This window comes from Leptodactylus fuscus, chromosome 1 (assembly GCF_031893055.1).
Source record: "Leptodactylus fuscus isolate aLepFus1 chromosome 1, aLepFus1.hap2, whole genome shotgun sequence".
NCBI classification, from domain to species: Eukaryota; Metazoa; Chordata; class Amphibia; order Anura; family Leptodactylidae; genus Leptodactylus; species Leptodactylus fuscus.
The window spans coordinates 198,621,289-198,648,940 of NC_134265.1; the positions used below are offsets into that span (position 1 = coordinate 198,621,289).

Below are 27,652 nucleotides of genomic sequence, written 5' to 3' on the forward strand. Positions count from 1 at the left end.
CCAACAAGCCTCACCCGCGGTCCCCTCCTCCCAGGCGCCCCCCCCTGCCTTCGAAGGCTACGTTCCCCCGGGGTACTCACACATGTGGCACACCCGGACCCAGTGTTTATGCCCCGCACAGCAGGGTGGCATGTTCGTGACTCTCTGGAGCTTTGAGTCACCACCATTTTCTCTGGCTGGCAGTGTCTCCATAGGGGAGAAGGGGGGAGAACGGCATGATACTGGGGCAGATGAAGGGGGGAGAACGGCATGATACTGGGGCAGATGAAGGGGGGGGAGAATGGCATGACACTGGGGAAGATGAAGGGGGGGGAGAACGGCATGACACTGGGGCAGATGAAGGGGGGAGAACGGCATGACACTGGGGCAGAGACGGGGAGGACATGAAACTGTGGACAGATAAAGGGGGAGAATGGCATGAAACTGGGAAAAGAGATAGAGGGGGACATGAAACTAGGGGTAGATGAAGGGTGTATATGAAAATGGGGGAGAGATGGAGGGGGGACATAATTTACGGGTGACTGTAGAAGGATTATACTGTGTGGAATCACATGAAAAATGAATTAGAATGGGCGGAGTCAACATAAAAGTGGGTGGGGCCTAATTTGCATGTTTTATTCCCTCTTTCTAGTCTTCAACAGTTGGGAGGTACAGGTTAGAAGTGCGAGACCCCCCGGTAAGTAGGGCACCGCCAAAGTCAATTGCCCAGGGCCCCGCAAACCCTGGATCCGCCACTGAATATATTTCTTTTCTTCCAAAACACATTTAACTGGCGCCCATCTATAAAAAGTAGAGGGGGCTCTCCCTTATGATTTGGGTCTCCACCAACAGTGACCTGACAGGCCCTGTACAAACATAGAAATTCTGCCTATTATATCTGATAAAGACTATAATAACCGGTATGGATGGATAGCTGGATGTCGCCTGTGATCACTGCCTAGCTGGTGGCTAATTTGGCTACACAATGATGTGGAGCTGGTGACCATTTTAATAAATGAATGTATCCAATACACTGAAGAGCAGCCCATTGTTGGGATGTATTTTGCTGTAGTATTACCACAGCAGTAAAATCTGCCTGTGTGGAAATGGCTGGCTGAGAAGTCAATAGTCCTCATTCTGTCTGGGTTATTGGGGCAACAAATCGAAGAAGTCAGCCCTTCAAAGCATTGTTATAGGTGAGGGCATCAGAGAGGAATAGATCTGAGCAAAATGGGAGGAGACACTTTTGGATAGACAGTGAATCCATTGCACGGTGAGTAGTGAGGGGAAAACAGGGACCCTGAGGAGATTGATGGCAAAGGATATGGGGATTATGTATGTAGCGAGCCTGCATTGCCCATAATACTCAGGAGACACTGGGTGTGGGTCCACGACAGAGAGACAGCGAGGGACAATGGGGGCGCGAAACTGACGCCCACCGATACGCAGCAGTAGCAGTAGCAGCAGCAGCCGCGGCGTGTGACAGGAGCTGAGGGAAGGGATTCACTGGTGACATTCTGCTGCACAGCGGCTATGGGGACCCGCAAAATGTAACAAGGACACAAGGTATGGTGACGTGAGGTGACACTCAATGTTATTGCCGTCTCAAATGCTGGCGACGCATGCGGTGTGAATATGCAATGGTCATTAGCGGCGGAATCAATAATCTATGTGCAGTCTATATGGGTGCCTATGTATGGACGGGCAAGGACACTAGTATTGTGTGGAGCCATGGAGCTCCGGCTGTATAGCCAGTGACTGGCAGCGGACTGTCTATACATCTGTAGCTATACACCTACAGCAGTACTGCCTCTATTTGTTCCAGTCTTTTCTATCTGCTTGCTGTTTTCCTTCATGTTCTAGTCAGCAGCTGCTTGTGTCTATTCTCTCAGCAGCTCTGCTATGGGGTTTATTTCATCAGTTTTTATTACCACTTGTGCCTGGTGCCCAGCAGCTAGTAATGGTGGCCAGTGCGGTGCCCACTGTATAATCTCGATTTTTTGCAGTATTTCAGTAAGAGAAGACCCTGTTACTGATAGGCCAGCTAATAAAAGATCAGCTAGCTCCGGCTCCTGGCCATTCTGGTGGTGAAGGAGGAGAGCTTTATCTGCAGAAGGATAGCTACATAGGTAATACCATATATATGAGGCAGGGTCTTCGCACTGTGGTAGATACACGCAGCCAGAACCCCTCCTACCTGCAGTGGCCAATGGCCGCACAAACTGTGGCATTACTTCCAGTATGCTGTGACGACTGACCACAGGTGAGTGAGGTTTCTGCCATGTGTGATGCCCACCCCAATATAAAAGCATGGCAGATTTCTTAATATAATAAAAGTTATTAATACTTAAGTAAGCGTGCGCCCGTGTATCAGAAGAAGTATGCCATCTTAAAGAAGGATGCGCCTGTGAATTACTGAATAGATTACTGACAACTTTATTGTGACGACTTGTGTGACATTCCCTCTGCTCCCCTCATGCACACATTTATTCTACACCACTTTTGTGGGGTAAAAAAAGCCACAAAGCTTGGGTGTGCAACTTTTTAAAGGCCACTTGTAAAAAAAATTGTGGTATTTTTACGTTGCTCTTGCCACTTTCCTGGAAGATGGCATGGCATTGGTGGGGCTACGACCTGTCATATTTGTGGTCATTTTCGCTAGTTTTGCTAAGTCTCCCCTGTGTTTCTTATGTGATCAGTCGTTCAGACTCCCAGTGCAAGTCTATTAGAGGCATTATCTTATTTTGACTTGCTTTTTATACAGTATACACAAACAATTTGGTAAGTATAACCAAATAACTTCTTATTATAGTGCTAAAATGTAGTTATTTCAGTTTAGCAAAAGCAGCAGAAGTGAAATAACTGATTTCAGTGCTATACACCAGGCACATGTCTCAGGTTGTAAGGGTGGGCATCTCTATGGAGGTACATATAGCAATCTTTCTGGTGGGCCTCTGAAGTATAAGCTGATCATGCATATTAGATCACTGTTGCTGCATATGCTAAGTTGGATGGAACCAACCACAGCCACAATACAATGTTCAGCACTGTGCTTGGTAAGCAGTGAAGAGTCCATAATGCTCATCTGAACACTGCAGCTGCTTCACAAAGCTGATCTGTTGGATCACTTGGTGTTGAACCCCTCTGGTCTGATTTAGGTCATCTATATCAGATATACGGAAAACCCCTATATTAAAAATTAAACCTTAACTACAGTGCCATAACCAAGCTAAATTTGTCCACAGAATTCAGTGTAAAATGTAGTATATGAAACATTGAAATATATACTGTACAACATATGTTATATATGAAACAAGTGCGTTAGTTAGTTCATTCACTATGAAAGTGCTTGTACTTCAACATGATTGAAAAAGAAAAATAGAAATAAACAAACCCACACGATTCCATACCAAGAAAAACTTGGGCGAAAGAGCATTTGGACAAATGGAATTTCGACATGCCCCTTCCTTATGTTCTCAGGGAAGATACACTACATAAGGGTTTATTTGTTTTGCTTACGCTGGGTTCACACTAGTACCCGGACTCCGTTCTGAGCTTTCTGTCTTCAGAACACTCACTGGCGCTCATGGCCGGACACCTTTCAAACCCATTCAAATGAATGGGTTTGAAACAGTCCTGCAGCTTTCCGTCTCCTGCTCTGTTTTGTGCAGGAAACGGAAACCTGTATGAACGGAGTCCGAGCGCAGATGTGAACGAGCCCTTACTTATATAGCGCCATTTTATTCTGTAGCACTTTACAGATGTTGCCAATCACTGTCCCATATAGGGCTCACAATCTACATTGCCTATCAATAGGTCTTGGCGTGGGTTTACTCCAGTTTCCTCCCACACTCCAAACACAGAGAAAACATAAAATACATAAAACATACATGCAGATGTTGTGTTTGGTCGAGTTTGAACCCAGGACTCCAGCACAGCAAGCCACTGTGCAGCAGGGTTTTGCAGCAGCTTATTTTACCCATAGGTGTAAGAGCAAGGTATGCTGAACTTATCAATTATCACAAGACTGGCTAATTGTCTTATGCATATGGGGGAAGGTGGGGTGCCAACTCTTGTCTCAACAGTTAAAAGTTTCCGATTGTTACTGTTGAGTACTGACATCAGTCTTTTAATTGACTTTGTCCATTCTTCTCTGTATCATTCTCTAACACTGATACCAGACAGACTGTTCCTGATCAGTATACCTATGCCCCCACGGCAGTTTTAACACATTGGTGGGCCCAGTGCAAAGTTTTCATAAATGTCCCCATTATAAATACCTTACGCTGGGTTCACACCTGCGTTTGGGGTCTCCGTTCTATGGTTTCCGTCTTCTGCATGGCAGAAGACGGAAACCATAGACCGGGTCCGGCCGTGCGCGGCGGTGAGCGTTTTAGGCTCTCCGCAGCGAAACCGGATTTTTTTATCCGGACACAGAGTACTGCATGTCCGACTCTGTGTCTGGATTATAAAACCCGGTTTCGCGGTGGAGAGCGCAAAACGCTCACTGCCGCGCACGGCCGGACAGCTTTCTCACCCATTCAAATGAATGGGTGAGAAAGTCTCCTGCAGGTTTCCGTCTCCTGCCTGTGTTTTAGGCAGGAAACGGAAACCTAAGTACGGAGACCGGGCCGCAGATGTGAACGAGCCCTTACCTGCGCAAATTATAGTGCCCACCAGTGGCCCATGACACTACCATGCAGAGGCATCAGACCTTTACAGGTTGCCCCCACAGTCCAATTTGTCCTTTCCAAGTTGATTTCCCCCTCCTTCCCTCATTATAAAGTTCCCTTTCCAGGTTGCTTCCACGCCAGTATCAAACAAGTAAATAAAAACATACACCTAAGGCTATATTCACATCTGTGCTCGGGTTTCCGTTCAGGGGGTCCGGTTGTGGACCCCCTGAACAGAAACCTATTCCGCAAAAAAAAAAACGGCTACTCTAGGAAACCCACGAACCCCATAGACTATAATGGAGTCTGCATGGTTTCTGCCCAAAAAGGGTGAAAAATGGCTCTCTGCATGACCATTGTACTCCACTGATCTGTGCCTGGAGGATACAGATGAGTTGGAGTTGTGACATATTGGAACCGGAAGTTCCTGACCTAAGCCAGTATTGAGATTCTCATTCTAGGTCCGTGATGGCGAACCTATGGCGTGGGTGCCAGAGGTGGCACTCAGAGCTCTCTCTTTGGGCACACATCTGTGGAATAGATTATACTGTGTGGGGACCACTGTGCAGCAGATTATACTGTGTGGAGGCCACTGTGGAGTTGATTGTACTTTGTGGGGGTCACTGTGAAGCAGTTTGGACTGTGTGGGGGTCACAGAATGACAGAAAGCTCTATAAGGCCCCATTCACCTGACCATATTTTGCAGGTCCGTAAATGTCTGCAATTGTGGATCCGCACATTATTAAGGTTAAATTCCCATGTTTGCACTTTGTGATAAATTAGTAGGTGTTGGGTTGCAGTTTGGGCACTTGGTCTCTAAAAGGTTCGCCATCACTGCTCTAGGTTCACACTATTGCTGTACTGTTGCGAGCCAGTCCACTAAAAGAGCTGTCACACACAGGTCCACCAGGTATCCGCTGTTTCAAAACTGAAAGCGAGACAGAGAAAAGTCCTCCATGCAGGACTTCTCTCTGCTGATTTTGGTTGTTTCTGCAACTGAGTCTCCAACAGAGAGGGGAGTGGAGTTAACAATTTAGAAACCCTTTTCAAATTTGTACCCAGAGCTACTCTTTCCCAGTACCCTGATTTATCTGCAAAGACCATAAAACAAGCTCCAGATGAGCTTGCAAATCCCTGTTGCAGTATTAGTACACAACCCCAAAGGGTATCAGAATACTGCCTGAGCTGAGATATATAAATTTCAATGGGACATTGCTGCATTACCTAAATCCGATGCTACACATTGTACAGCAAGTGAGCAGTGGTGCTCCTGCCATGTATCAGCATCCGCTACAGTATTTATGATGCTTTTCTAATTGCCTCCCTTTCAGTATAAATAATGCTCTTCACAGTGGCCTTCCCATGGTATATGACCGTGAAGACGCAGCATGTGAGCTTCCATAGCTGTATTCGTCCTTATAGAGTGGACTGCTCAGACGTATATGCTCTATGAACAGTCCATAAACAGTTAAAGTGCTGAAAAAGTCAATACTGAATATGATAGAAAGGAGTTTGAATATACAGTATGTAAAGGATATGTTGAGACGCTGTTTGTTGCAGTATAGTACACTCATTGACAAGAAAAACCAAAACAAGAAAGAGATGGAATCCAATACAACTTTATATGTGAACATAATGATGATATATGTAAATAATTACAATATTAGAGTGAAAGAATACATTTATTGGGGAAAACGATACAAGGAGGAGGCTCTAGTACCATGTCGGGCCACCTTAGGTCTGAATACAAGATTAGATACAGTTGGGCATGGAGGCATACGTGTTCTGTATGGTATCTTGTGGCACATTTGCCCACAAATGCTGCAACTGGGCCTGTAGATCCCGTATACTCTTTGGCTGCCAAAGATGGTGTTCCAGCTGTTCTCATGAATTCTTGATTGACAATAAATTTAGCAGCTGCGCAAGCCAAGAAATATTGAAATCTGGCAGAGACATTCCTGGGAAACTGTCTTTGAGCGAGCATTATCCTGCAAAAAATGCCTTTCAAAAGCCCTACTGTGTGAGTCAACACATGTGGCCGCAAGATGTCCTGCATATGTTGCTAAGTTTTTTAGTGTCCCTCACATCACTACTAGGAGTGACTGACTGTAGTATGCAGTGGTACCCCAGATCATCACACCAGTAGTTAGGACAGTGTGCTGATCTACAGCAAAGTGAGGAATCAAACAAAGGCGATAGTGGCTGGCTGTCAGTGACACATATTAGACACAATAATACCAAATTTCCTAATGGTGTGTAATGAAGGTGCCATCTGCATCTGGTGGGCAAGGAAACTGCTCACGGTGTATACCCTCAAGTAACCACTGCTCCCAACACCTCCTCGACACTAGGTCAGTCTAGATGGTGGGCAGTTTGTCAGTTTCTCTCAGTCCAATGATATGGCTTCCCTCAAAGTCAGTCAACTAGGCCAAATGTGTTTGAGTGCATCATAGAGGCAAGTTTAGCAGTCAATGATCTCTCTTCAAGAGGTACACTACTCAAAAGTAGCCTTTCAGAGTATTTTTATATGGCAGTAGGGGAAACACTTTTAATCCCTCTTGTGGCAAGACACAATGTCCACACCTGTAATCATCTACATATCTGCCAGAGCTATAACTCCATCTTGAGAACTGCAGCAATATTACATTTGTCTGGGTACATTATTTATAGTTTTTTTTTTTTGTCAATGACTGTTTATGATGTTAGGTGGGTGTTTATGGTTGATTAGGCTATTGCATAACTCGAGGAGGAAAGTTTACATTTTCATTGTTTTATGTCTTGTCAGCCACCGGCATTTTTGCCCATGGCCTAGCCGTGACGGGATGGTGATATAGTGCATCGGAACTCCGTAGTGTCTTCTTGCTGCTGGCTAGGCCCAGATGAATTGGCCTAATCAGCAGAAAGTCTCCAGCCACGGACTCTGTGGCTTAATCAGCCATAGATTAAGCAGGACGCTTCTTTTTTCCATGTCCTGCTGTGATCTCTGCCTTTCATTGAAAGCAATAGAAGGCAGATTCCAGGTAGAATTTGCCCCGGGATTCCAGAGCAAAAACCACCCCCAAATGGGGGCCACATGGTGGCTCAATGGTTAGCACTTGCAGCGCTGGAGTCCTGGTGTTCAAATCCCACCAAGGCCATAAAACCATCTGCAAGGAGTTTGTATGTTCTCCCCGTGTTTGCATGGATTTCCATCCCATATTCCAAAAAAGACATACTGATAGGGAAAAATGTACATTGTGAGCTCTATGTGGGGCTCACAATCTACATTTAAAAAAGAAAAAAAAATAACATCCCCAAATCCGCTGCAAATTCCGCCATGTGAACATACTCTTACAGTAGTCAAGGATGTCAGCAATGACCATTTGTAATTGGTGTAATCCCCAGTCCTGGCAAGACCAAGTGCTTCTGTTCTCCAAATAATTTGCACTTTTTCTTCTACTTGTTCCTTTACAACTGCTGTAATAGCACTGATCCATAAAATATAAGTAACATGTCATTTTTACTGCAAAGTGAATGCCATAAAGACAAAACCTATAAGAAAATGATGGCAGTTGCTATTTTTTTCCAACATACACTCTATTCTCAGTTTTTTTCAGATTCTTAGTGCATAGCATGGAATATTAAACGGTAGCATTAGGAAGTGCAATTGATCCCACAAACATTAAGCCCTCATATGGTGAAAGGAAAATTTGAAATGTTAGGGCTTCTGGAAAAAAAAGCAAAAATGAAAAATGTCATTAGCAGAAAGGGGTTAAATTAATACATTACAAGTTATGCTGTAAGGAAGGGGTGGATTACAAACATTATGGTATATTGAAAATTAGACGTCTAATAATATTCCAGAAAATCATTTCACACCTTCAGACTCAGGGCTCGTTCACATCTGCGTTGTGAACTCCGTAGTTCAGGTTTCCGTTTCCTGCCTAAAACAGAGGCAGGAGACGGAAACCTGCAGGAGTCTCTCTCACCCATTCATTTGAATGGGTGAGAGAGATGTCCGGCCGTGAGCGGCGGTGAGCGTTTTAGGCTGTCTGCCGCGAAACCGGGTTTTATAATCCGGACACAGAGTCGGACATGCAGTAGTCTGTGTCCGGATAAAAAAAATCCGGTTTCGCGGCGGAGAGCATAAAACGCTCACCGCCGCTCACGGCTGGACCCGGTCTGAGCTTTCCGACTTCTGGCATGCAGAAGATGGAAAGCTCAGAACGGACAGGTGAACGCTAGTGTGAACCTAGCGTCACTTTCTCCTTCACTTCAGCTCACCAGAGACCAAAGCTTGAGCTAAAAGAGTGTAAAAGCAGCTACATGGTGGATGGAGGAGCTATATCCCAAGGCCAGGAAGGGTAGCCATATCTGTAGGTGATGCATGAAGTCAGGGCAGCTTCACATCTGCGCCTGGCTTCCAGTTTAGCCAATCAGGCCAGTTTCCGTCTTCTACCCCATGAAACTGGACAGGAGACGGAAACCTGGCGGTCAGCTTTCAAATCCATTCACTTGAATGGGTTTGAAAAGTTGACCACCCATCTACGAAGACGGAAACTGGCAGGATTGGTTAAATCGGAGCCCGGGCGCAGATGTGAACCTGCCCTCATTTGGCGTAAAGAGTAAGGTGCTTATCATGATGCATATGTCTCGTATGTGAAGAGGGTTGAAATTTTGACCCATGTCAATGAGCTCACTCATTATTGGTTCAGAGTTCAGGTTCACTGATAGAAGCTAGAAATTTTGATGGAACTCTATAGAAGATTCTGTAGCAAATAATAAATCATAACCATGAAGGCGGCTCAACCAGCCCAAAGTATTAGCAAGAGGAATAGCTTACTGGAGATCTTCCTTGTAAAGTATATGGTAAATTTGCCCTTTTTAAGAGGAGATGTAAATATGGACACAAATCCGAATATGATTAAAAACGAAGACCAAAAAAATTCTAAATAAAATCATATTGTGTAATGGCCTAGCCAAGTCTCTGCTTCCATTCAAATGAATAGCAGCCAAGCTACAGAAGTCTGGCTTGGCCACTTCACAGTAAACAGAAAAGTAATTCTGGCTTTGTCCTCTGTGTCTAGCTCTTTATTAAGTACAGCACCATGTATCAGAATCCCAACAATCTTGACCTGTTCTAAGGTCATCAATATCTTTAGAAATTTGCTATCCAATTTGTGTGGTAGTTGATAGACCAGAAGGATTCAGCAGCGCCTTGTCATCATGTGCAGGGACCAGAAGTCATAATATGATTTTTTAAATATATATAACTAAAGAATGGGGCTTATTCATAGTCTTTTCAGTGAAAAACTGCTGTGACATGACCATTTTAAAAACAATGAGTGAAAACTGAACAAAAGAAGATTCTATTTGTCTGTTTTGAGATATCCATGTCTGTTAGAAATGCATCAGTGGGTTGGGTCAAAGATAAAGAACGATGCAATTCATTCTTTATTTTAACCAGCCGTTAAAAACTAGTGCAAAATGGATGACAGTTTCTAATAAATTTTAAAAAATATATATATATATATATATATATATATATATATATATATATATAGTAGACATGGAATGGATGCAATCTGTCATGAACAAGAAAACAGCGCAAAAAGTTCAGAAAGTTATGAACGATCTGGCGATAGGTGATCCTAATAATGTGCCTTTTAGACTTCTATGTTAAAGGTGACAAATATGATCTCGTTCCTTCTCCATTTCGTTAGGATGTGCCTAATAGAGAGCCTTTGTTCAATTTGACCTAACATGTAAAGGACCCAACAGTATCTGAAACTGGTTTGTCAAAATAAATTACATTAGGGTTAAATAGACAGATTTAATTAGATTTTTATTTGTACTCTGTTTATTGACAGATTGGTTGTGTTCAGGTGTGTGGCTTGGCAGAAATTCTGGATTTTTTTTTATAGAGGTTTACTCACAGGGTAGATTAACGCATAACTAACAGCAGCATCTTTGTTAAGCCGGTTGCAAAGCTGCTGTGAATGAACGGCACAGGCGGCGCACATGGGACACACGCAGGGCCATAAAATCGGACAGGAATAGGACCTGTACTATGTTTTGCCCGGACATGTGACCATGTAATGCACCCTCATGTACGGACCCATAGAAATGAATGGGTCAGTGTGCTATCTGGAAAAATCCCGGATAGCACACTGACCATTCATACGGTCATGTACAAGCAGTCTTACATTTCAAGAATTCATGTAAGTATGTCAAAACACACCTGCACTTTTTCACTACAGTATAACATCTGGTAAAGATGTAGCCAAATAGCTACGTGTTCTTGTAATCTAATCTAGTATAGTAGTCCATTTGTGTTATATGGTGTACAGTATGGACATTAGGAATCAAATATGTGAGGAGCAGTTCAATGTTTAAATAGCTTACTACGGCCAAATATTGGATAATACTAATAGTAATGAAGAGGTTGTCCAGGCAAATGTTTTATATAGGTTGAGGGGTGGGGAGGTTAAAAAAAAAATTAAACAAGTAGAGACCATTCATTTCTAACTTTTTTTTTGTCTCGCACTTATCTGTTCCAATAGAAGAAGAATAGAAATGGATGTGGATGGCCCTCTGTTTACTTCTGTCTTTAGCATCTGACTTTTTTTTTACATTGTGAGCATTTTTTTTATTTGTGTTTCACAGATCCACTATGGTTTAACTATCTGTTGTGTTTAACTATTCACTACTATTCCTTTATTCTGGTCAGCAGCACAGTGTCTTCAACGGGTTTCGTTTAAAGCGTAACATGTTGAAATCAATGGAAGGCTTTTTAACACATTGATTTCAATGTGTTCCACGCATTAAATGAAACCCATTGAAGTCAATAGGAGTCTTTTTATCAGGGCTGATTCTTACACGAGTTATCGTGCCAGAATCAGTGCTGCGTTACTCCATGTGAATGCTCCCCAGGAGGTGAGCATAGTGAACTACAGTCTTTGTCTCTTTGGGAGTTACAGTAACAGCATTGACACATGTGTTTCCATAACTCCCATGCCAGGGGGCAGAAGGAGCACTCCATTACCCCTCTAGGCTAAGGGCCCACATAGTGTGCCATTGCAGAAAGACCACAGCAGAAATGCATTGCGTTTATCCACAGAACATTTCACAGATTTTTCACAGATTTCAAGTCCACAGTCTTCCTCTGCAGACTTTCTACTTCAGTTATATCTTATGGAAACACTGGCGTTTTCCATATAGGTATAGTTGACATACTGCACTTTACAAAAACATGATAGCTTTTGAAATCGCAGCATTTCCGCTGTGGATTTTTTTCTGCAATGTGTGGATGAGATTAGCCAGAATCCCATACACTTTTCATGTACTGTAAAACACATGGTTAAATCGCTATGTTCACACTATGGGGGGCCCTGGTCTTAAAATTATTTTATTCACAAACTGTTAAAAGAAATGTATGGATTGATGCTGATGGGGCTAAGGAAAAAACCTGTATATTCTAAGACGTCAGTTCCTTTTTGTCCCTTACAATAATGAGGTGGGTACAATTAGAATTCTCTATGCTAAAGTCCCATGTTGCGGAAACACTGTTTTTTCCAGCTGTGGAAACATCGCAGAAAAAAATGGCTGCATTTTACAGTACCTGCAGTGTGAATGAGATTCTGGCTAATTCCATCCACACATTGCAAGAAAAAAAACAAGGCTGTAGTTTCAAAAACACCTGCTTTTTAACTTCTTACGGACCGCCCATAGGCTATATATGTTTAGGCAGACCCTATCTTGTTCTGCAAGGACATATTCGGTATTATTATCTTCATTTAATTTGTCTTCAATGGAAAGCCACAAAAAGAATTGTCAAAAAGCCAAATTAGATATAATTCCACACCAAACATAAAAAGGGGGTGGACAAAAGTATTGGCACTGTTTGAAAAATCATGTGATGCTTCTCTAATTTGTGTAATTAACAGCACCTGTTACTTACCTGAGGCACCTAACAGGTGGTGGCAATAAATAAATCACACTTGCAGCCATTTGAAATGGATTAAAGTTGACTCAACCTCTGTCCTGTGTCCTTGTGTGTACCACATTGAGCATGGAGAAAAGAAAGAAGCCCAAAGAACTGTCTGAGGACTTGAGAAGCAAAATTGTGAGGAAGCATGAGCAATCTCAAGGCTACAAGTCCATCTCCAAAGACCTGAATGTTCCTGTGTCTACCGTGCGCAGTGTCTTCAAGAAGTTTAAAGCCCATGGCACTGTGGCTAACCTCCCTAGATGTGGACGGAAAAGAAAAATTGAGGAGAGATTTCAATGCAAGATTGTGCGGATGGTGGATAAAGACCCTCGATTAACATCCAAACAAGTTCAAGCTGCCCTGCAGTCCGAGGGTACAACAGCGTAAATCCGTACTATTCGTCAGCGTCTGACTGAAAAGGGACATTATGGGAGGATACCCAGGAAGACCCCACTTCTTACCCAGAGACATAAAAATTGCCAGGCTGGAGTTTGCCAAAACTTACCTGAGAAAGCCAAAAACGTTTTGGAAGAATGTCCTCTGGTCAGATGAGACAAAAGTAGAGCTTTTTGGGAAAAGGCATCAACATAGAGTTTACAGGAAAAAAAGAGACCTTCAAAGAAAAGAACACGGTCCCTACAGTCAAACATGGTGGAGGTTCCCTGATGTTTTGGGGTTGTTTTGCTGCTTCTGGCACTGGACTGCTTGACCGTGTGCATGGCATTATGAAGTCTGAAGACTACCAACAAATTTTGCAGCATAATGTAGGGCCCAGTGTAAGAAAGCTGGGTCTCCCTCAGAGGTCATGGGTCTTCCAGCAGGACAATGACCCAAAACACACTTCAAAAAGCACTAGAAAATGGTTTGAGAGAAAGCACTGGAGACTTCTAAAGTGGCCAGCAATGAGTCCAGACCTGAATCCCATAGAACACCTGTGGAGAGATCTCAGATTGGCAGTTTGAAGAAGGCCCCCTTCAAATCTCAGGGACCTGGAGCAGTTTGCCAAAGAAGAATGGTCTAAAATTCCAGCAGAGCATTGTAAGAAACTCATTGATGGTTACCGGAAGCGGTTGTTCGCAGTTATTTTGTCTAAAGGTTGTGCTACCAAGTATTAGGCTGAGGGTGCCAATACTTTTGTCCGGCCCATTTTTGGAGTTTTGTGTAAAATGATCAATAATTTGACTTTTTTTTTCATTCTCTTTTGTGTTTTTTCATTGCAAGCAAAATAAATGAAGATATTAATACCAAAGAGTTTGTGATTGCAATCATTTTCTGGAAGAAAACGAGTATTCTCTGACAGAATTGCAGGGGTGCCAATACTTTTGGCCAAGACTGTATACACATATACAGTGTCCCTATAGGTATAATGGAAGCAGAAAGTCCTCAGAGGAAACCTTTGTGGAGTTTCTGCCAAAGGCGCTGCAGTAAAAGCTGATGTGTTGGTGCCGGGGGTTTTCCTGCAGTGCTTTTTTGCTGCAGGACACTGTGTTAGGCCTTATGCTTATAGTGTGATGTACAGAGGACCTTTCATCACCTGGGGTACGTGCGGTTTTATATACCGCTAGAAAGCCGACAGTGAGCTGAATTCAGCGCACTATCGGCTTTCCCGTTCTGTGCCACCGGTGAAGAGCTATCGCTGTCAGTACCGTAGCTCTGTACTGTCTGAAGGGCATTTCTGACAGTCTGTCAGGAACGTCCTTCTTCCCAGCAGCGCCTATTGCACTGTACTGTGAGAGTGAGGAGGAACGCCCCCTCCCCTCCTGATAATGCTCGTCCACAGACGAGTACTGGGGGGAGGTGGCGTTCCTCATCGCTCTGCGTCATTACTAGGCGGTAAGCAACGCCCCCTCACACAGTACAGCGTAATAGACGCTACTGTGAGGAAGGGAGTTTCTGACAGTGAAGAGCTATGGTACCAGCACCGATAGCTCTTCACTGGGGGTACAGAATGTGAACGCTGCACTGAATTCAGCGCACTGTCGGCTTTCTACTGGTGTATTAAACCGCAGATTGTAGCAGTAGATTTAGGTAGTATGTTGTTGCAATTGTATGACGGGTATGCAGCATGGCTCCCGAGATGGTATTACCTTTAGCTGCCCTGGTATCGCTGGTCTGCAGGGTCTTGGTGGTGGGCCCCTAGAAACAAATTCCACTGGTGGGCCCTAGACACCCCAGTCCGACCCTGGCTCGGGCTAACTTTTGCACCATCACATACTATTATAACATGATAATGGCTGAGTGGGTTAACTCTTGATTGTGGGTGTTATTGGGTTTCATTAACAACCCGAGGTCTCTGGCATGTTCAATTAGCTAGGCCTCTCAGCCTTTGCGTATGCTGATGGCTGTTATACATTCCAGTACCTCCTTACTGGAGTGTATAAGGGCTCGTTCCCACGATGTAACACGCCGTGCATTCAGATACGTATACACGTGTCAGAGTGTGAGCGCTCAAAACAGATGCCATTCATTTCAATGTGTGCCGGTTCACGCGCACTACACATTGAAATCAATGGGTTAAAAAGCCTCCTATTGATTTCAATGTGTAGCGCGCGTGAGCTGGCTCACGTTGAAATGAATGGTATCTGTTTTTAGCGCTCACACTTTGACACGTGTATCGGCAGATTACATTGTGGGAACGAGCCCTAATACTGAACAAGCGATCAGTATTGTAATAAAAAAAAAAAAAAAAAAAAAAAAAGAGTTATAAGTCATAAGTATTAAAACAAAAATGAACACCCCACATATGTCCGTTTTCTATTAAAAATTGTAAAATCTACATATATTAACATCCATGACAAACTGTACAATAAAACATTAACCATTCATCTATAGCCCAAAATGGTACCAATAAAAAGCATAGCTTGTTCCGCCAAAAATAAGCCCAGAACCAAGTCAGTCAACAGAAAAATAAAAATTTGATATGTCTCGAAAGATGCAAAAATTATTATTTTTTCCCAAATGGATTTATATTTTGCAAAATTAGTAACACATAAAGAGAGAGTATAACTTAGGTGTTGCTGCAATCATACTGTCACATAGAATAAAAGGTAATGTGTTATTTATGCTGTATGATGAAGGGCAAAAAATTTTAAATGTTAAAAAGCAATGCCAGAATTGATTTCTCTTTCATTCTGCCCAGAAAGTGTAATAAAACTTAGTCAAAAAGTTTTTCCGCTCGCGGAAAATATGTTAAATTATTGGTTATGCTAAAGTAAAATTTTCAGTGTCACACTGAAATTGACATTTTGAGAGCAATTTTTTTTTCCGCTTTAAATTTTTATTACCATATATACTTGGGTATAAGCTGAATTTCTCAGCTCCGTTTTTGTGCTGAAAAAGCCCCCCATGGCTTATACTCGAATCAAGCAAAAAAAAATAATTTTTTTTTTTTTTTTTGAGGGGGGTCTATGATCAGCCGCAATAGTAATGTATAGAATCTCCCATAAAATAGTGAAAAAAAGCTTTAAAAAAATATAATAAAAAAAATAAAGTAAATAAAAGTTCTAAATCCTTTCTCTCCTTTCCCTAGAATACATGTAAAAGTAGAAAATGACTGTGAAACATATACACATTAGGTATCACTGTGTCTGAAAGTGCCCGGTCTACTGAATATAGGGTATCTGCAGTGCTCCTGTTCCGTTCGGAAGGGGTTAATAGGAGCACTGCAGATACCCTATATTTATCCAGGGAATGAAGTGGGGGAAAAAAACCCAGTTCTCAAGCTCAGGGAAGGGGCAGACAGACAACCAAAACACTCCCTCCCCTTCCTCAGCACCCAGCAACTACTGCACCCAAAAATTCCGACCAAATTAATTTTTGAAATTTTCCAGTATCTGCTGCATTTCCCCCCCTCGGCTTATACTCGAGTCAATTAGTTTTCCCAGTTTTTTTGTGGTAAAATTAGGGGCCTCGGCTTATACTCGATTATATATGGTATTTTGGCATTTTACTAATTTGCCGTCACATTGATGTGAGCAACAACTTTTTTTTTTCGTTTCAACATTTTTATTGATTTTATATATTCAATACATATTATGTAGTATAAACTATTACAACTATTTTTTGAACTATTTTTATCAAAAATTTAAATTTATGCTCCTTACACAAACATATAAACGATTTACATCAGGGGTGTAACTACCGGGGTAGCAGTGGTAGAAGCTGCCACAGGGCCTGGGACAGAAGGGGAGAGAGGGGAGAAAAAAAAAAGAGAAGGGGGGGAATAATTAATGCCACATTATAGTGAGCTGAAGGTGAAGAGCACCCTGCCCAAAAAGAAAGAAGGGCAAAGCTCACATGACCCGATCATAGCTGAAGACAGTATGATATTGGATATTGGTCCTATTGATCCAAACTTTATCAAAGAGGGGACAAGTATCAGAGATGGTGGCATTAATTTTATCATGAAGCATGATAATGTCAACTCGTTGCATAACATCAGCCAAGGAGATATAAGATCTCTTCCAACTGAAAGCAATATGAATGCGTGCAACCATCAAAATATACTGGAACAATTTATGTTTAGCATATTTAAAGGGATCCTATCATTCAGATCCAAATTTTTTTGACTAACACGTAGGAATAGCCTTAAGAAAGGCTATTTGTCTCCTACCTTTAGCCTGTCTTCTCCGCGCCGCCATTCCGTAGAAATCCTGGTTTTCGCCGGTATGCAAATGAGCTCTCTTGCAGCACTGGGGGCGGGCCCCAGTGCTCAAACTGCACTAGGGGCGTCCCCAATGCTGTGAGAGAACTCTCCAGCGCCGCCTCCATCTTCTTCAGGAACATCCTCTTTACACCTCTTCTTCTGGCGCAGGCGGTGAAACTTGTAGGCCTTGGGCAGAGCCAACTGCGCATGCCCACAGCCCCCAGTGCTGTTTGAGCGCTGGGGCCCGCCCCCAGTGCTGCGAGAGAGCTCATTTGGCGGCGCGGAGAAGACATCTAAAGGTAGGAGACGAATAGCCTTCTTAAGGCTATTCCTACGTGTTAGTCACAAAAAGTTTGATCTGAATGATAGGTTCCCTTTAAGGCTGATTGGTGTAAGGCCTAGGAAAAAGATTGGTGCAGACAATGGATTTGAATATCCCAAAAACTGTGGTGCTAGTCTACGAATAGCCATTCAAAAGTAATGGGCATGAGGGCAGGACCGTCAGATATGGAGAGTAGTGCCTAAGGCGTTACAACCCTTAAAACAGAGGGGTGAGACCATAGGGTAAAAACTGTGGACTCTATAGGGGACCAAATAAGTCCGATATAGAATTTTCAGGGAAGCTTCCATAAGAGTGACCTGCCAACTGCCTTTGCTAATGGATGTGCAACAATCAGTTTAGTGAGCTGGGGTCAAGGTGGAGTCGAGGTCTTGTTGTAGTAAGTGTTGTAATAAACTTACGAAGTGTGATTACAGTTTCTGCCTTTCCTCTAACCCAGGTATTGGATTTGTTTTTCACATCCTCTAATTTCAAATCAATAGCCCCAAGCCTCTATGCATAGTCATCAAGGCAAGTTTTATCCTCCTCCAATGCGTCAGGGACCTCATCCACTCTGTGACCCTGGAGCCCAGATCTTGAATTTGTTTGGTAACATTGGTAACTTCTTTAGATAGTTCAGTGGAGAATAACTGCTGTATTTTATTGAAAAGGGCCGAGGGGTCTAGATCGGTGGTCCAGACACCTGCTCTAGGTTAGTGGACAGAGGCAGCAAGTGAAGTGGTGCTACTGTGGGGTGATCCACTGCTGGCTGAGCCAGAAGGGCAAGGAGATCGGAATAATTTGGGTAGCGTATACCAAGCCATCAAGTCCTCCCTTAGTTTGTGGGCTTTAGGCTTCTGGGACAGGGCAGACATGTTAGCAGGAGAGCAGGCAGGTGGGCAGCCTAGAATTTCTAAGCAACCCATTAGTGCTGGCAGGCCAGTTGTGACGGAGAGCTGAGTAGTTATCCTGACATCAGGGGTGCAGTGATTGAATGCTGGAGAGCAGGAATGAGCAGCGTGGAAGGCAACAGGGTGCTGTTGTCACAATAAAGTATAGGTTGTGCAAGCCAAAAAGTCCCAAGGTAGGGGAGAGGCAGCTAGCAGTATAAAAGTAAAACAATGCAAGAGAGTTATCAGTGGTAGGGAGCAAATATATGCTGAGTTCTCCAGGAGTAGGCCATGCACCATAGGCCAGTTGAAGGTCCTGCCAGGTGGAGTAGGCAGAGAGCCAGCCCAGGATAGTGTCTAAAATGTGCAGGGTTCTACTTACAAAAAAGGCAGAGGAGTGCTCTGTTGCAAGTGCAGAGAAGGAAGTTCACAGCCCAGGGATAGCCAGGAAAGTGTAGCAATCAGGTGCAGTGATGAAGGCAACTGCAGGAGGACTTGCCTAACCCTGCAAATGCCAGCACAGCACAAGGAAGATGGCGGCCGTACTAGGTCCAGAGTATGTGCAGCAGTCATCATTACACAGGCAGGAGCAGCAGGTCTGCGACAAGAAATGCAGGCAGAGAAGAATCCTCAGTCAGGGCCAAAGATTAGGACTATGTAGGAGCAAGTATGACTTTTAGCACCAGGCCACACCCCGTGTTGCATTATTTCCAAGAAATTAATGCGCAGCTTATAAAAACAAAAAAAATTACATTTTTTACAGAAATATGTAATTTCAATGCACAATATGCTGTGCCCAGAGACAAACACTCCAAAAGCTGCAACATACCGGCACTGAAATGCTGCACGTTCATTTCTGGAAAGTAAATAAATGGAATGTTTGAGGGTTAAATTAATGGGTTTGAAAATTGCCTGCCGGTTTCCGTCTCCTGCCCAGTTTCTCAGGCAGGAAACGGAAACCTGCATAACGGAAATGGCACTGGTGTGACCCCGCCCTCAAAGTAGAAAATGACTGTGAAACACATACATATTAGGTATCCCTGTGTCTGAAAGTGCCCGGTCTACTGAATATAGGGTATCTGCAGTACTCCTGTTCTGTCCGGAAGGGGTTAATAGGAGCACTGCAGATACGCTGTATTCAGCCAGGCTGAGTTGCAAGTGGGGGGAAAAAAAAAACAGTCCTCAAGCTTAGGGAAGGGGCAGATAGACAACCAAAACACCCCCTCCCCTTCCCCAGCACCCAGCATCTACTGCACCCAAAAATTCTGTCCATTTTAATTTTTGAAATTTTCCAGCAGCTGCTGCATTTCCCCCTCCCCCCCTTGGCTTATACTCCAGTCAATATGTTTTCCCAGTTTTTTGTGGTAAAATTAGGGGCCTCGGCTTATATTCCGGTCAGCTTATACTCGAGTATATACGGTAACTTAAATCTCATTCAGTTTGCTGGTACTGTAAAACACAGCTTTTTTCTCTAAATTTTCACTGCAGCCAAAACCGCTGTGTTTCCATAATGTTTAAGAAGTTAAATCGTTTTGATGTTATTGCCAAATAAATTAACACGCGTCAGTTTTGAAATATGGGGCTGTGTTAAGCTAAAGCTCCATGTAGCAGGCTGCAACCAAAAATTGCTGAAAAACCACTGCGGCAACGCATCACAGTTTTTCCCACAGCACATTTCACAAAAAGTGAAACCTCTGCTGCATTTAGGCCACGTAGGGCCCTTGCCTAAGGAAGTTTTGGGCCATGTTCGTAGTGTATTCTGTGACTAAAAGTACTATCAATCTGCCAGGCAGTAAATACCCTTTTAGGGTAAGTTCACACAGAGTTGTTTGGTCTGGATTTTGACGCGTAATCTGCCTCTAATCTGCCTCCAAAAAACTCCTACCAATTGACTTCTATAGGATCCGCTAGATTTTTTTTTTACACTAGCGTTTTTTTTTACACTAGCAGAAAAAAGAAGCGAGCTGACCTTTCTTCAGGAGGATTCTGCCTGAAAAAAACAACAGGAGTCATCGGAAGGTGAAAAATCCGCATTGCGTTTTTTTTTATGTGGGTTTTGCAAAAAACACTTCAAAAACTGCTAGCGGGTTCTTTAAGGTTTAAAAACGCCTCTCAAAAAACGCTCCAAAAATGGCATCATGTAAAAAACACCTCAAAAAACCACTTCCGAATTCCTGAAGCGGATTTTCTCCTCTCCAAAATCCTCGCCAAAAAACTCCATGTGAACTTACCCTTAGGGTCCTTTCACACAGAGGAAAATGGCGCTTTTTTAGCGGTGAATTTTCAGTGCTGAAAAAAAAGCGTCCCATTGATTACAATGGGTTCTGCTAGCTTTTTTTTTTTTTCACTCATTAAAAAAAAAATAATACTCATGAAACAGGCCTGGACAGAAATTATGGGACCCCTGAAAATAATGTGACCAAAAAAACATGTTAAATCAATGTGTGGCCACTAATTAGCATCACAGGTGTCTACAGTCTTGTAATCAGTCAGTGGGCCTGTATATAGGGCTACAGATACTCACTGTGCTGTTTGGTGACATGGTGTGTACCACACTCAACATGGACTAGAGGAAGCGAAGGAAAGAGTTGTCTCAGGACCTTAAAAAGAAAATTATAGACTAGCATGTTAAAGGTAAAGGTTATAAGACCATCTCCAAGCAGCTTGATGTTCCTGTGACTACAGTTGCCCATATTATATAGAGATTTAAGATCCTTTTGAACTGTAGCCAACCTCCCTGGACGTGGCCGCAGGAGGAAAATTGATGACAAATCAAAGAGTCGAATGATATGAGTGGTAACAAAAGAGCCCAGAAAAACTTCTTCAGGCCAGGGCCCCACTGGTCAGAAACGCTGCGGTAAAAATTGCAGCATTTTACAGTACTTGCAAAGTGGATGGGATTTATGTGAATCCCATGCCCACTTTGTGGAAAAAATCGTAGTTGCAGTTTTGAAAATCGCTGCATGTCAATTATATCTACGGAAACGCCAGCGGCTTTGTTATAGATATAATTGTAACAGAAAGTTCGCAGAGGTAAACTCCGGGAACTTTTCCGGGGAAGAACCACAATGTGTTTACGCCGCAGTTCTTCCTGCAGCGCTTTAGCGCTGTGTTTCTGCCCAGTGGGGCCTTCGCCTAAGAGATTAAGGCCGGGGCCCCACGGGACGTAAACGCTGCGATTTGCCCGCAGCGGAGACGCTGTGGGAAAAATCACAGCGTTTTACAGTGTAAGCAAAGGGGATGGGATTCATGCGATTCCCATGCTCACTTTGCGGAAAAAAAACAGTTATCTGTGACCAATATAGGTTTTTCTTTCATTAACCCCTTCCCGACATGCGCCGTAATAGTACGGTGCATGTCAGGTGTGTAACTATGGCAACCGCCCGGGAGCCAGGCGGCCGCCATAGCCACCAGGTGTCTACTGCTTTAAGCATGCTCCAGGGCCGACGTCACCTTGGCATGACAGCCGGGAGCCTTTACAAGGCTCCCAGGCTTGTCTGCAAGTTCTTTCTTTTGCAGGCTGGTCTATGCAGCCTGCAAACGAAATGATGATTTTTTGCAATGCATTAGCATTGTAATGCATTGCATTAGTGATCAGACCCCCTGGGGTTCAACACCCCTAGGGGGTCTAATAAATGAAAGGAAAAAAAAAAAAAAAGTAAAAATATAGAAAAATGTAAAAAGTATTAAAAATACAAATCATCCCCCTTTCCTTAGAACACATATAAAAGTAGTTAAAAACTATGAAACGCATACATGTTAGGTATCCCTGTGTCCGAAATCGCCCGCTCTACAAATCTATAAAAAATTTTTTCCTGTTCGGTAAACGCCGTAGCGGGAAAAATAGTCAAAAGTGCCAAACCGCCGTTTTTTCACTGTTTTGATTCTGATAAAAATTTTAATAAAAAGTGATCAAAGCAATAACATTTTCCGAAAATGGTAGAACTAAAAAGTACACCCAGCCCGCAAAAAAAGACGCCCTATGCATCCCCGTACACGGATGTATAAAAAAAATACGGCTGTCAGAATATGACGACTTTTAGAAAAGAAAAAATTGTGAAAACCTGATGCGGCCTAGCCTCACCCAGACTCTACCTCCAGCGGGCCCCGGGTAAATTGAGTTTGAGACCCCTGCCCTAAAGCCTTAGTTGAAGATGACCAAGGCACTGTTTTTCCAGTGGTGTGAATGGGGTTGTTTGACAGCTGGGAGCTTACTGCTCAACTTCACTAAGTGAGTGGGAAACTTGTAAACAAAAGGTGACCACCCATTTGGAGAACTAATTTACATATAACCTTCCAGTACCTTCCTTCTGTACCATTTGATCAATGTTCACTTAGCATTTTGTACTTTGTATTTTGTAAAGAAAAAAAAAAAGTCCTTCTATTTGATAATGAGCCTATGTGTGTAGTATAATGTTACTGAATAACTTTATTGTGAGGGTATGTGCTTCCCTCTGGTGCACACGCTACTGATTTATTATACTGCCGCTTTGTGCATTGCTCTTAATCCAGTTGTGCTCCAACATAAGATGTCCCAAAATTATTAAGTGGCGCTGACTCAGCTATAACTCATGCAAGTTTTTTCTGATGCAAGTAAATTTTTGGGATTGCAGCATCCCTACTCTGGCCTGTCTTGATCCCTCACTCAAGACGCCCTATGTATCCCTGTACACTGACGTATAAAAAAGTTACGGCTGTCGGAATATGGCGACTTTTAGAAAAAATTTTTTTTAACACAGTTTTGTATTTTTTTTAAGGGGTCAAAATGTAAATAAAACCATATAAATTTGGTATCCCTGGAACCGTACCGAAACACAGAATATAGGTGACATGTCAATTTGGCTGCATAGTGAACGCCATAAAACCAAAGCCCGTAAGAAAGTCGCAGAAATGCATTTTTTCTTCAAATCCACCCCATTCTGAATTTTTTTCCTACTTCCCAGTACATTATATAGAATAATTAATGGTGGCATCATGAAGAAAAATTTGTCCCGCAAAAATTAAGACCTCATATGGCTCTGGGAGCAGAGAAATAAAAAAGTTATGGGGTTTAGAAGGAGGAGAGTCAAAAACGAAAAAAATGTCCGCATGTGTATATATGAGAGGGAATATTATAATATAAATATAATAATAATTATTATTCATTTGAACAGAGAAAATAGTATTAACAGGTAGCAAAGGTGAGTTCATAAATCATGCTGCTTCTGATGTGTCTGATAAATAGATTAAGCACATTATCTTAAAATATTGCCATATTAAAAAAAAAATATTCTTCCTTGCTTTTCTAGAATTTTATTTGGTTTATATACCATGCTCCCCCACGCTGGGCTTCTGTGGTTTTGTTTTGTGATAACAAGAAGTCTTGGGGTTTATTCATTTCCAGAAGAGGCAGAACCAATTATTACAGTCGGGGTTGAAGGTAAATACATTTTTTATTTACTTATTTTTTTATTGTTTAAAAATATTTACAAGGATTACTTATTTTACAGGATAAGCATGAGAAAACAAAATTAGAAAAAAGTGTTACCTCACTGATCTCTGCTAATTCTGTTCTAAGGGTGCATTCACACTTCAGATACGCTGACTGATTCTGAACGTTAAAACACGTTCAGAATCAGCGCGTATACAGCAGATCCCATTCATTTTAATGGGAGCCGTCATACGAGCGCTCCCCATTGAAATGAATGGGCTGCTTTTAACTCTACGAGCGCTCCCATTGAAGTGAATGGGAAGTGTTAAGCGCTCGCGTGTATGGCTCGGAATGAGCCCAGCGCTTACGCCGTGTGAAGGGGCCCTATAGAGAAAAAAGCAGCCCATTCATTTCAATGGGGAGCGCTCGTATGCTGGTTCCCATTGAAATGAATGGGATCTGCTGTATATGTGCTGATTCGGAACGTGTTTTAACGTTCAGAATCAGTCAGCATATCTGAAGTGTGAATGCACCCTAAGGCGAGTCCAAACAGACCAAAGAACGGGTAGCTGCGACCGGATGCTGGTGCAGTGCATTAGCATCCAGTCATGCACTCCGCTCCGGATTAGGCCGAAATGAATGGACCTAGTCGGGAAGAGGGAAAAACCGCACCTGGAAAAAAGAACTGACCCGCTCCCATTTTTTTCAATGGGAGCCGTCTTTTTAGTCAGGATTTTGAGGCGGATACGGCCTCAAAATCCTGACCAAAATACCCTATGTGAACTCAGCCTAACATTTACCTGGTCCTCACTGGTGTGGAAATTTCCAGTTGGTCAGTCAGACCAGTGATTGTGTGCGCCTGCATTTTCTGTGAGTTGACAGGATTACTTATTTTGTTATACCATGCTGTTTCTAAAAAGAAAAAAAAAAAAATGTATATATTTTGAACACGTCTCCAATTTTCTTGGATTGGTTATTACTAACATCTTGTGAAAATTTCATGTCAATAGCACCTTTAGAAATATATCTTCCTTGGCAAATTGGGGTCATTCCATGTCAAGTGGACCAGTGCTCCCCACTCGACCATCTCCGATTTTGCAGAAAATTTATAAGGATGTACATGTATGTTTGAAACAAGGTTCTGTAAATTTTTAGGGCCAGATATCAAATACCTGGGGCACTGTTGACCTTTCACTGGAGGTTCCACCAAGACTGTGGCTTCAGTTAAGAGGATTCTGCAAACTTTGGCACATAGCCATTAGAGTTCTATACTGGCTATGATGCTGAAATTTGACATACTAGCTCAACTTTTGCTGCTAAACACAATAAAATTATTACCAGCTATCACAAAACAATATATCGGCCGCAATTTTGTGTCAAAGTAGCTTGAAAATCACGCTGCATGACATTTATGCCAAACTTTGCCCAAATATAACTCAAGACCAAAAACCAATAGTAACTGGTTCTTTGCCCTGTACACCGAACATCTACATGCCTTTGCATTGCTGCAATATCATGGTCAAAGCATATGTATTTGTGGAGATATTCACACCCACATATGATGAAAAACGTATAAAATTCAAATTTTAACTATTTTTAGGTCAAATTTCTCAAAAAGGTTACCCCTAAAATATATTAATTCTGATATCATTGGAAAGAGCACATTTTTCTCTACAAGGATCATCGGGTTTTTTTTTGGAGTCTCTCAGTTTAAGAAAAGAAAAGTGCCACTGAAAATGTTTTTTTTTTTAATCATATTCAATGAATGGTAACTGCACTATTCAAACCCTTGCATTGGTCCATGGTGGTTATACCACTACCAATTCCTTAAGAATTGGTATTATAATCCTATTAAGAATTGTAATAATAGTCTTTCGAGAATTGGCGGCCCCATCGCCTAGGAGCCATGGCCAATAGCCGTGCAGTCTCTTTATCGCAGGTTCTGAAGCCTGAGGATGGGTGTCTTTGCCTAGGATCCCATGCCTAATATTGGGTATCTTTTGTTGGTTCCCAAGCCATAATGTTCAGTCTAAGTGGTCTGGAATTGTTGCTGAATTTGCAACATAATCGGTTCAGAGAAGCTGTATTGTCGTCCCATTGCTGTTGCAGCTGGTGCTGGAAGTATTGCAATGATTGACTGCTCGGGAATCCAGCAGGTATCATTTCTCACTGGCCAGTGAAAGAAGCTAGCTGGTCCATGAGGATGCATAAAATTTATTAATGCATCATGGTCGTCGACTGAAATTTCAGAAATATTTCCAATCCACCAGTTGCTATTGTAAATGCAGGCAATGTATTGCTCTGGCTGGAGGTTTGCAATTGGCACAAAAGGCATTTCTGATCTGACAGATCTATCTACATGGGCAATGAAAGATGATGTGTCAGTTTTTGGTTTTCAGTTGGGCGTTGAAGACTGGCACGAGCTGCCAACCTCTTTGCTGTCCCTCCAATCCCATCACAGGGCGACTTTCCATGACTGGTACCAAAAAAATTCCATTCAGTGCTGATATTGAAATCAGCATTGTGGTGGCACAAGTTGAGAAAATTTTTGAAATTTTTGTACTGGGCTGCAGATCCATCGCTGAAGTAGTGGATATGACGAATCCCACAGATAAGAGTCTTGAGATACTCCACAATTACTGTTAAGAAAGTGTGGACTGCAACTGTGTCATGTCGTGACTCGTGAGCAATCACTGATTATGCACAAGCTGATGTTATGCGCAGCTTCACCATTTAAAAATTGACGAAATACGGGTAGTTCAAGAGGAAAGGTTCAAAGATGGACATACAATTGCTGGAACAAGACAAAATCACCAGTTTGTGCCAATTGATGACAAAAAGATTGGGTGTCAAATGACACATCATCTTTCATTGCACATGTAGATAGATCTGTCAGATCAGAAATGCCTTTTGTGCCAATTGCAAACCTCCAGCCAGGGCAATACATTGCCTGCATTTACGATAGCAACTGGTGGATTGGAAATATTTCTGAAATTTCAGTCGACGACGATGATGCATTAATAAATTTTATGCATCCTCATGGACCAGCTGGCTTCTTTCACTGGCCAGTGAGAAATGATACCTGCTGGATTCCCGAGCAGTCAATCATTGCAATACTTCCAGCACCAGCTGCAACAGCAATGGGACGACAATACAGCTTCTCTGAACCGATTATGTTGCAAATTCAGCAACAATTCCAGACCACTTAGACTGAACATTATGGCTTGGGAACCAACAAAAGATACCCAATATTAGGCTTGGGATCCTAGGCAAAGACACCCACCCTCAGGCTTCGGAACCTGCGATAAAGAGACCGCCCGTGGCTGGCCTTGCACGGCTATTGGCCATGGCTCCTAGGCGATGGGGCTGCCAATTCTCGAAAGACAGCATTATTACAATTCTTTCTTAATAGGATTATAATACTAATTCTTAGGGAATTGGTAGTGGTATAACCACTATAGACCAACGCAAGGGTTTGAATAGTGCAGTTACCATTCATTGCGTATGATTAAAAAAAAAAACATTTTCAGTGGCATTTTTCTTTTCTTAAACTGAGAGACTCAAAAAAAACCCCCCGATGATCCTTGTAGAGAAAAATGCGCTCTTTCCAATGATATCAGAATTAATAGATTTTAGGGGTACCCTTTTTGAGAAATTTGACCTAAAAATAGGTAAAATTTGAATTTTATATGTTTTTTATCATATGTGGGTGTGAATCTCCACAAATACATATGCTTTGACCATGATATTGCAGCAATGCAAAGTCA

At 42.5% G+C, this 27,652-nt stretch overlaps 1 protein-coding gene across 2 annotated transcripts in view; it reads left to right on the forward strand.

The window, feature by feature from the left end:
• The first annotated feature begins 1,105 nt into the window (after positions 1-1,105).
• SEMA6B (semaphorin 6B) overlaps positions 1,106-27,652 on the forward strand; it is a 129,225-nt gene continuing 102,678 nt past the window's right edge. The window contains exons 1-2 of one of the 2 annotated variants that reach the window (XM_075281159.1): positions 1,106-1,545; positions 23,764-23,894. In XM_075281159.1, coding sequence (XP_075137260.1) covers positions 23,786-23,894 — 109 coding nt within the window. In that variant the 5' untranslated portion in view covers positions 1,106-1,545; positions 23,764-23,785. The remainder of the gene's footprint in view (positions 1,546-23,763; positions 23,895-27,652) is intronic. The other variant, XM_075281166.1, reaches the window with a different exon arrangement.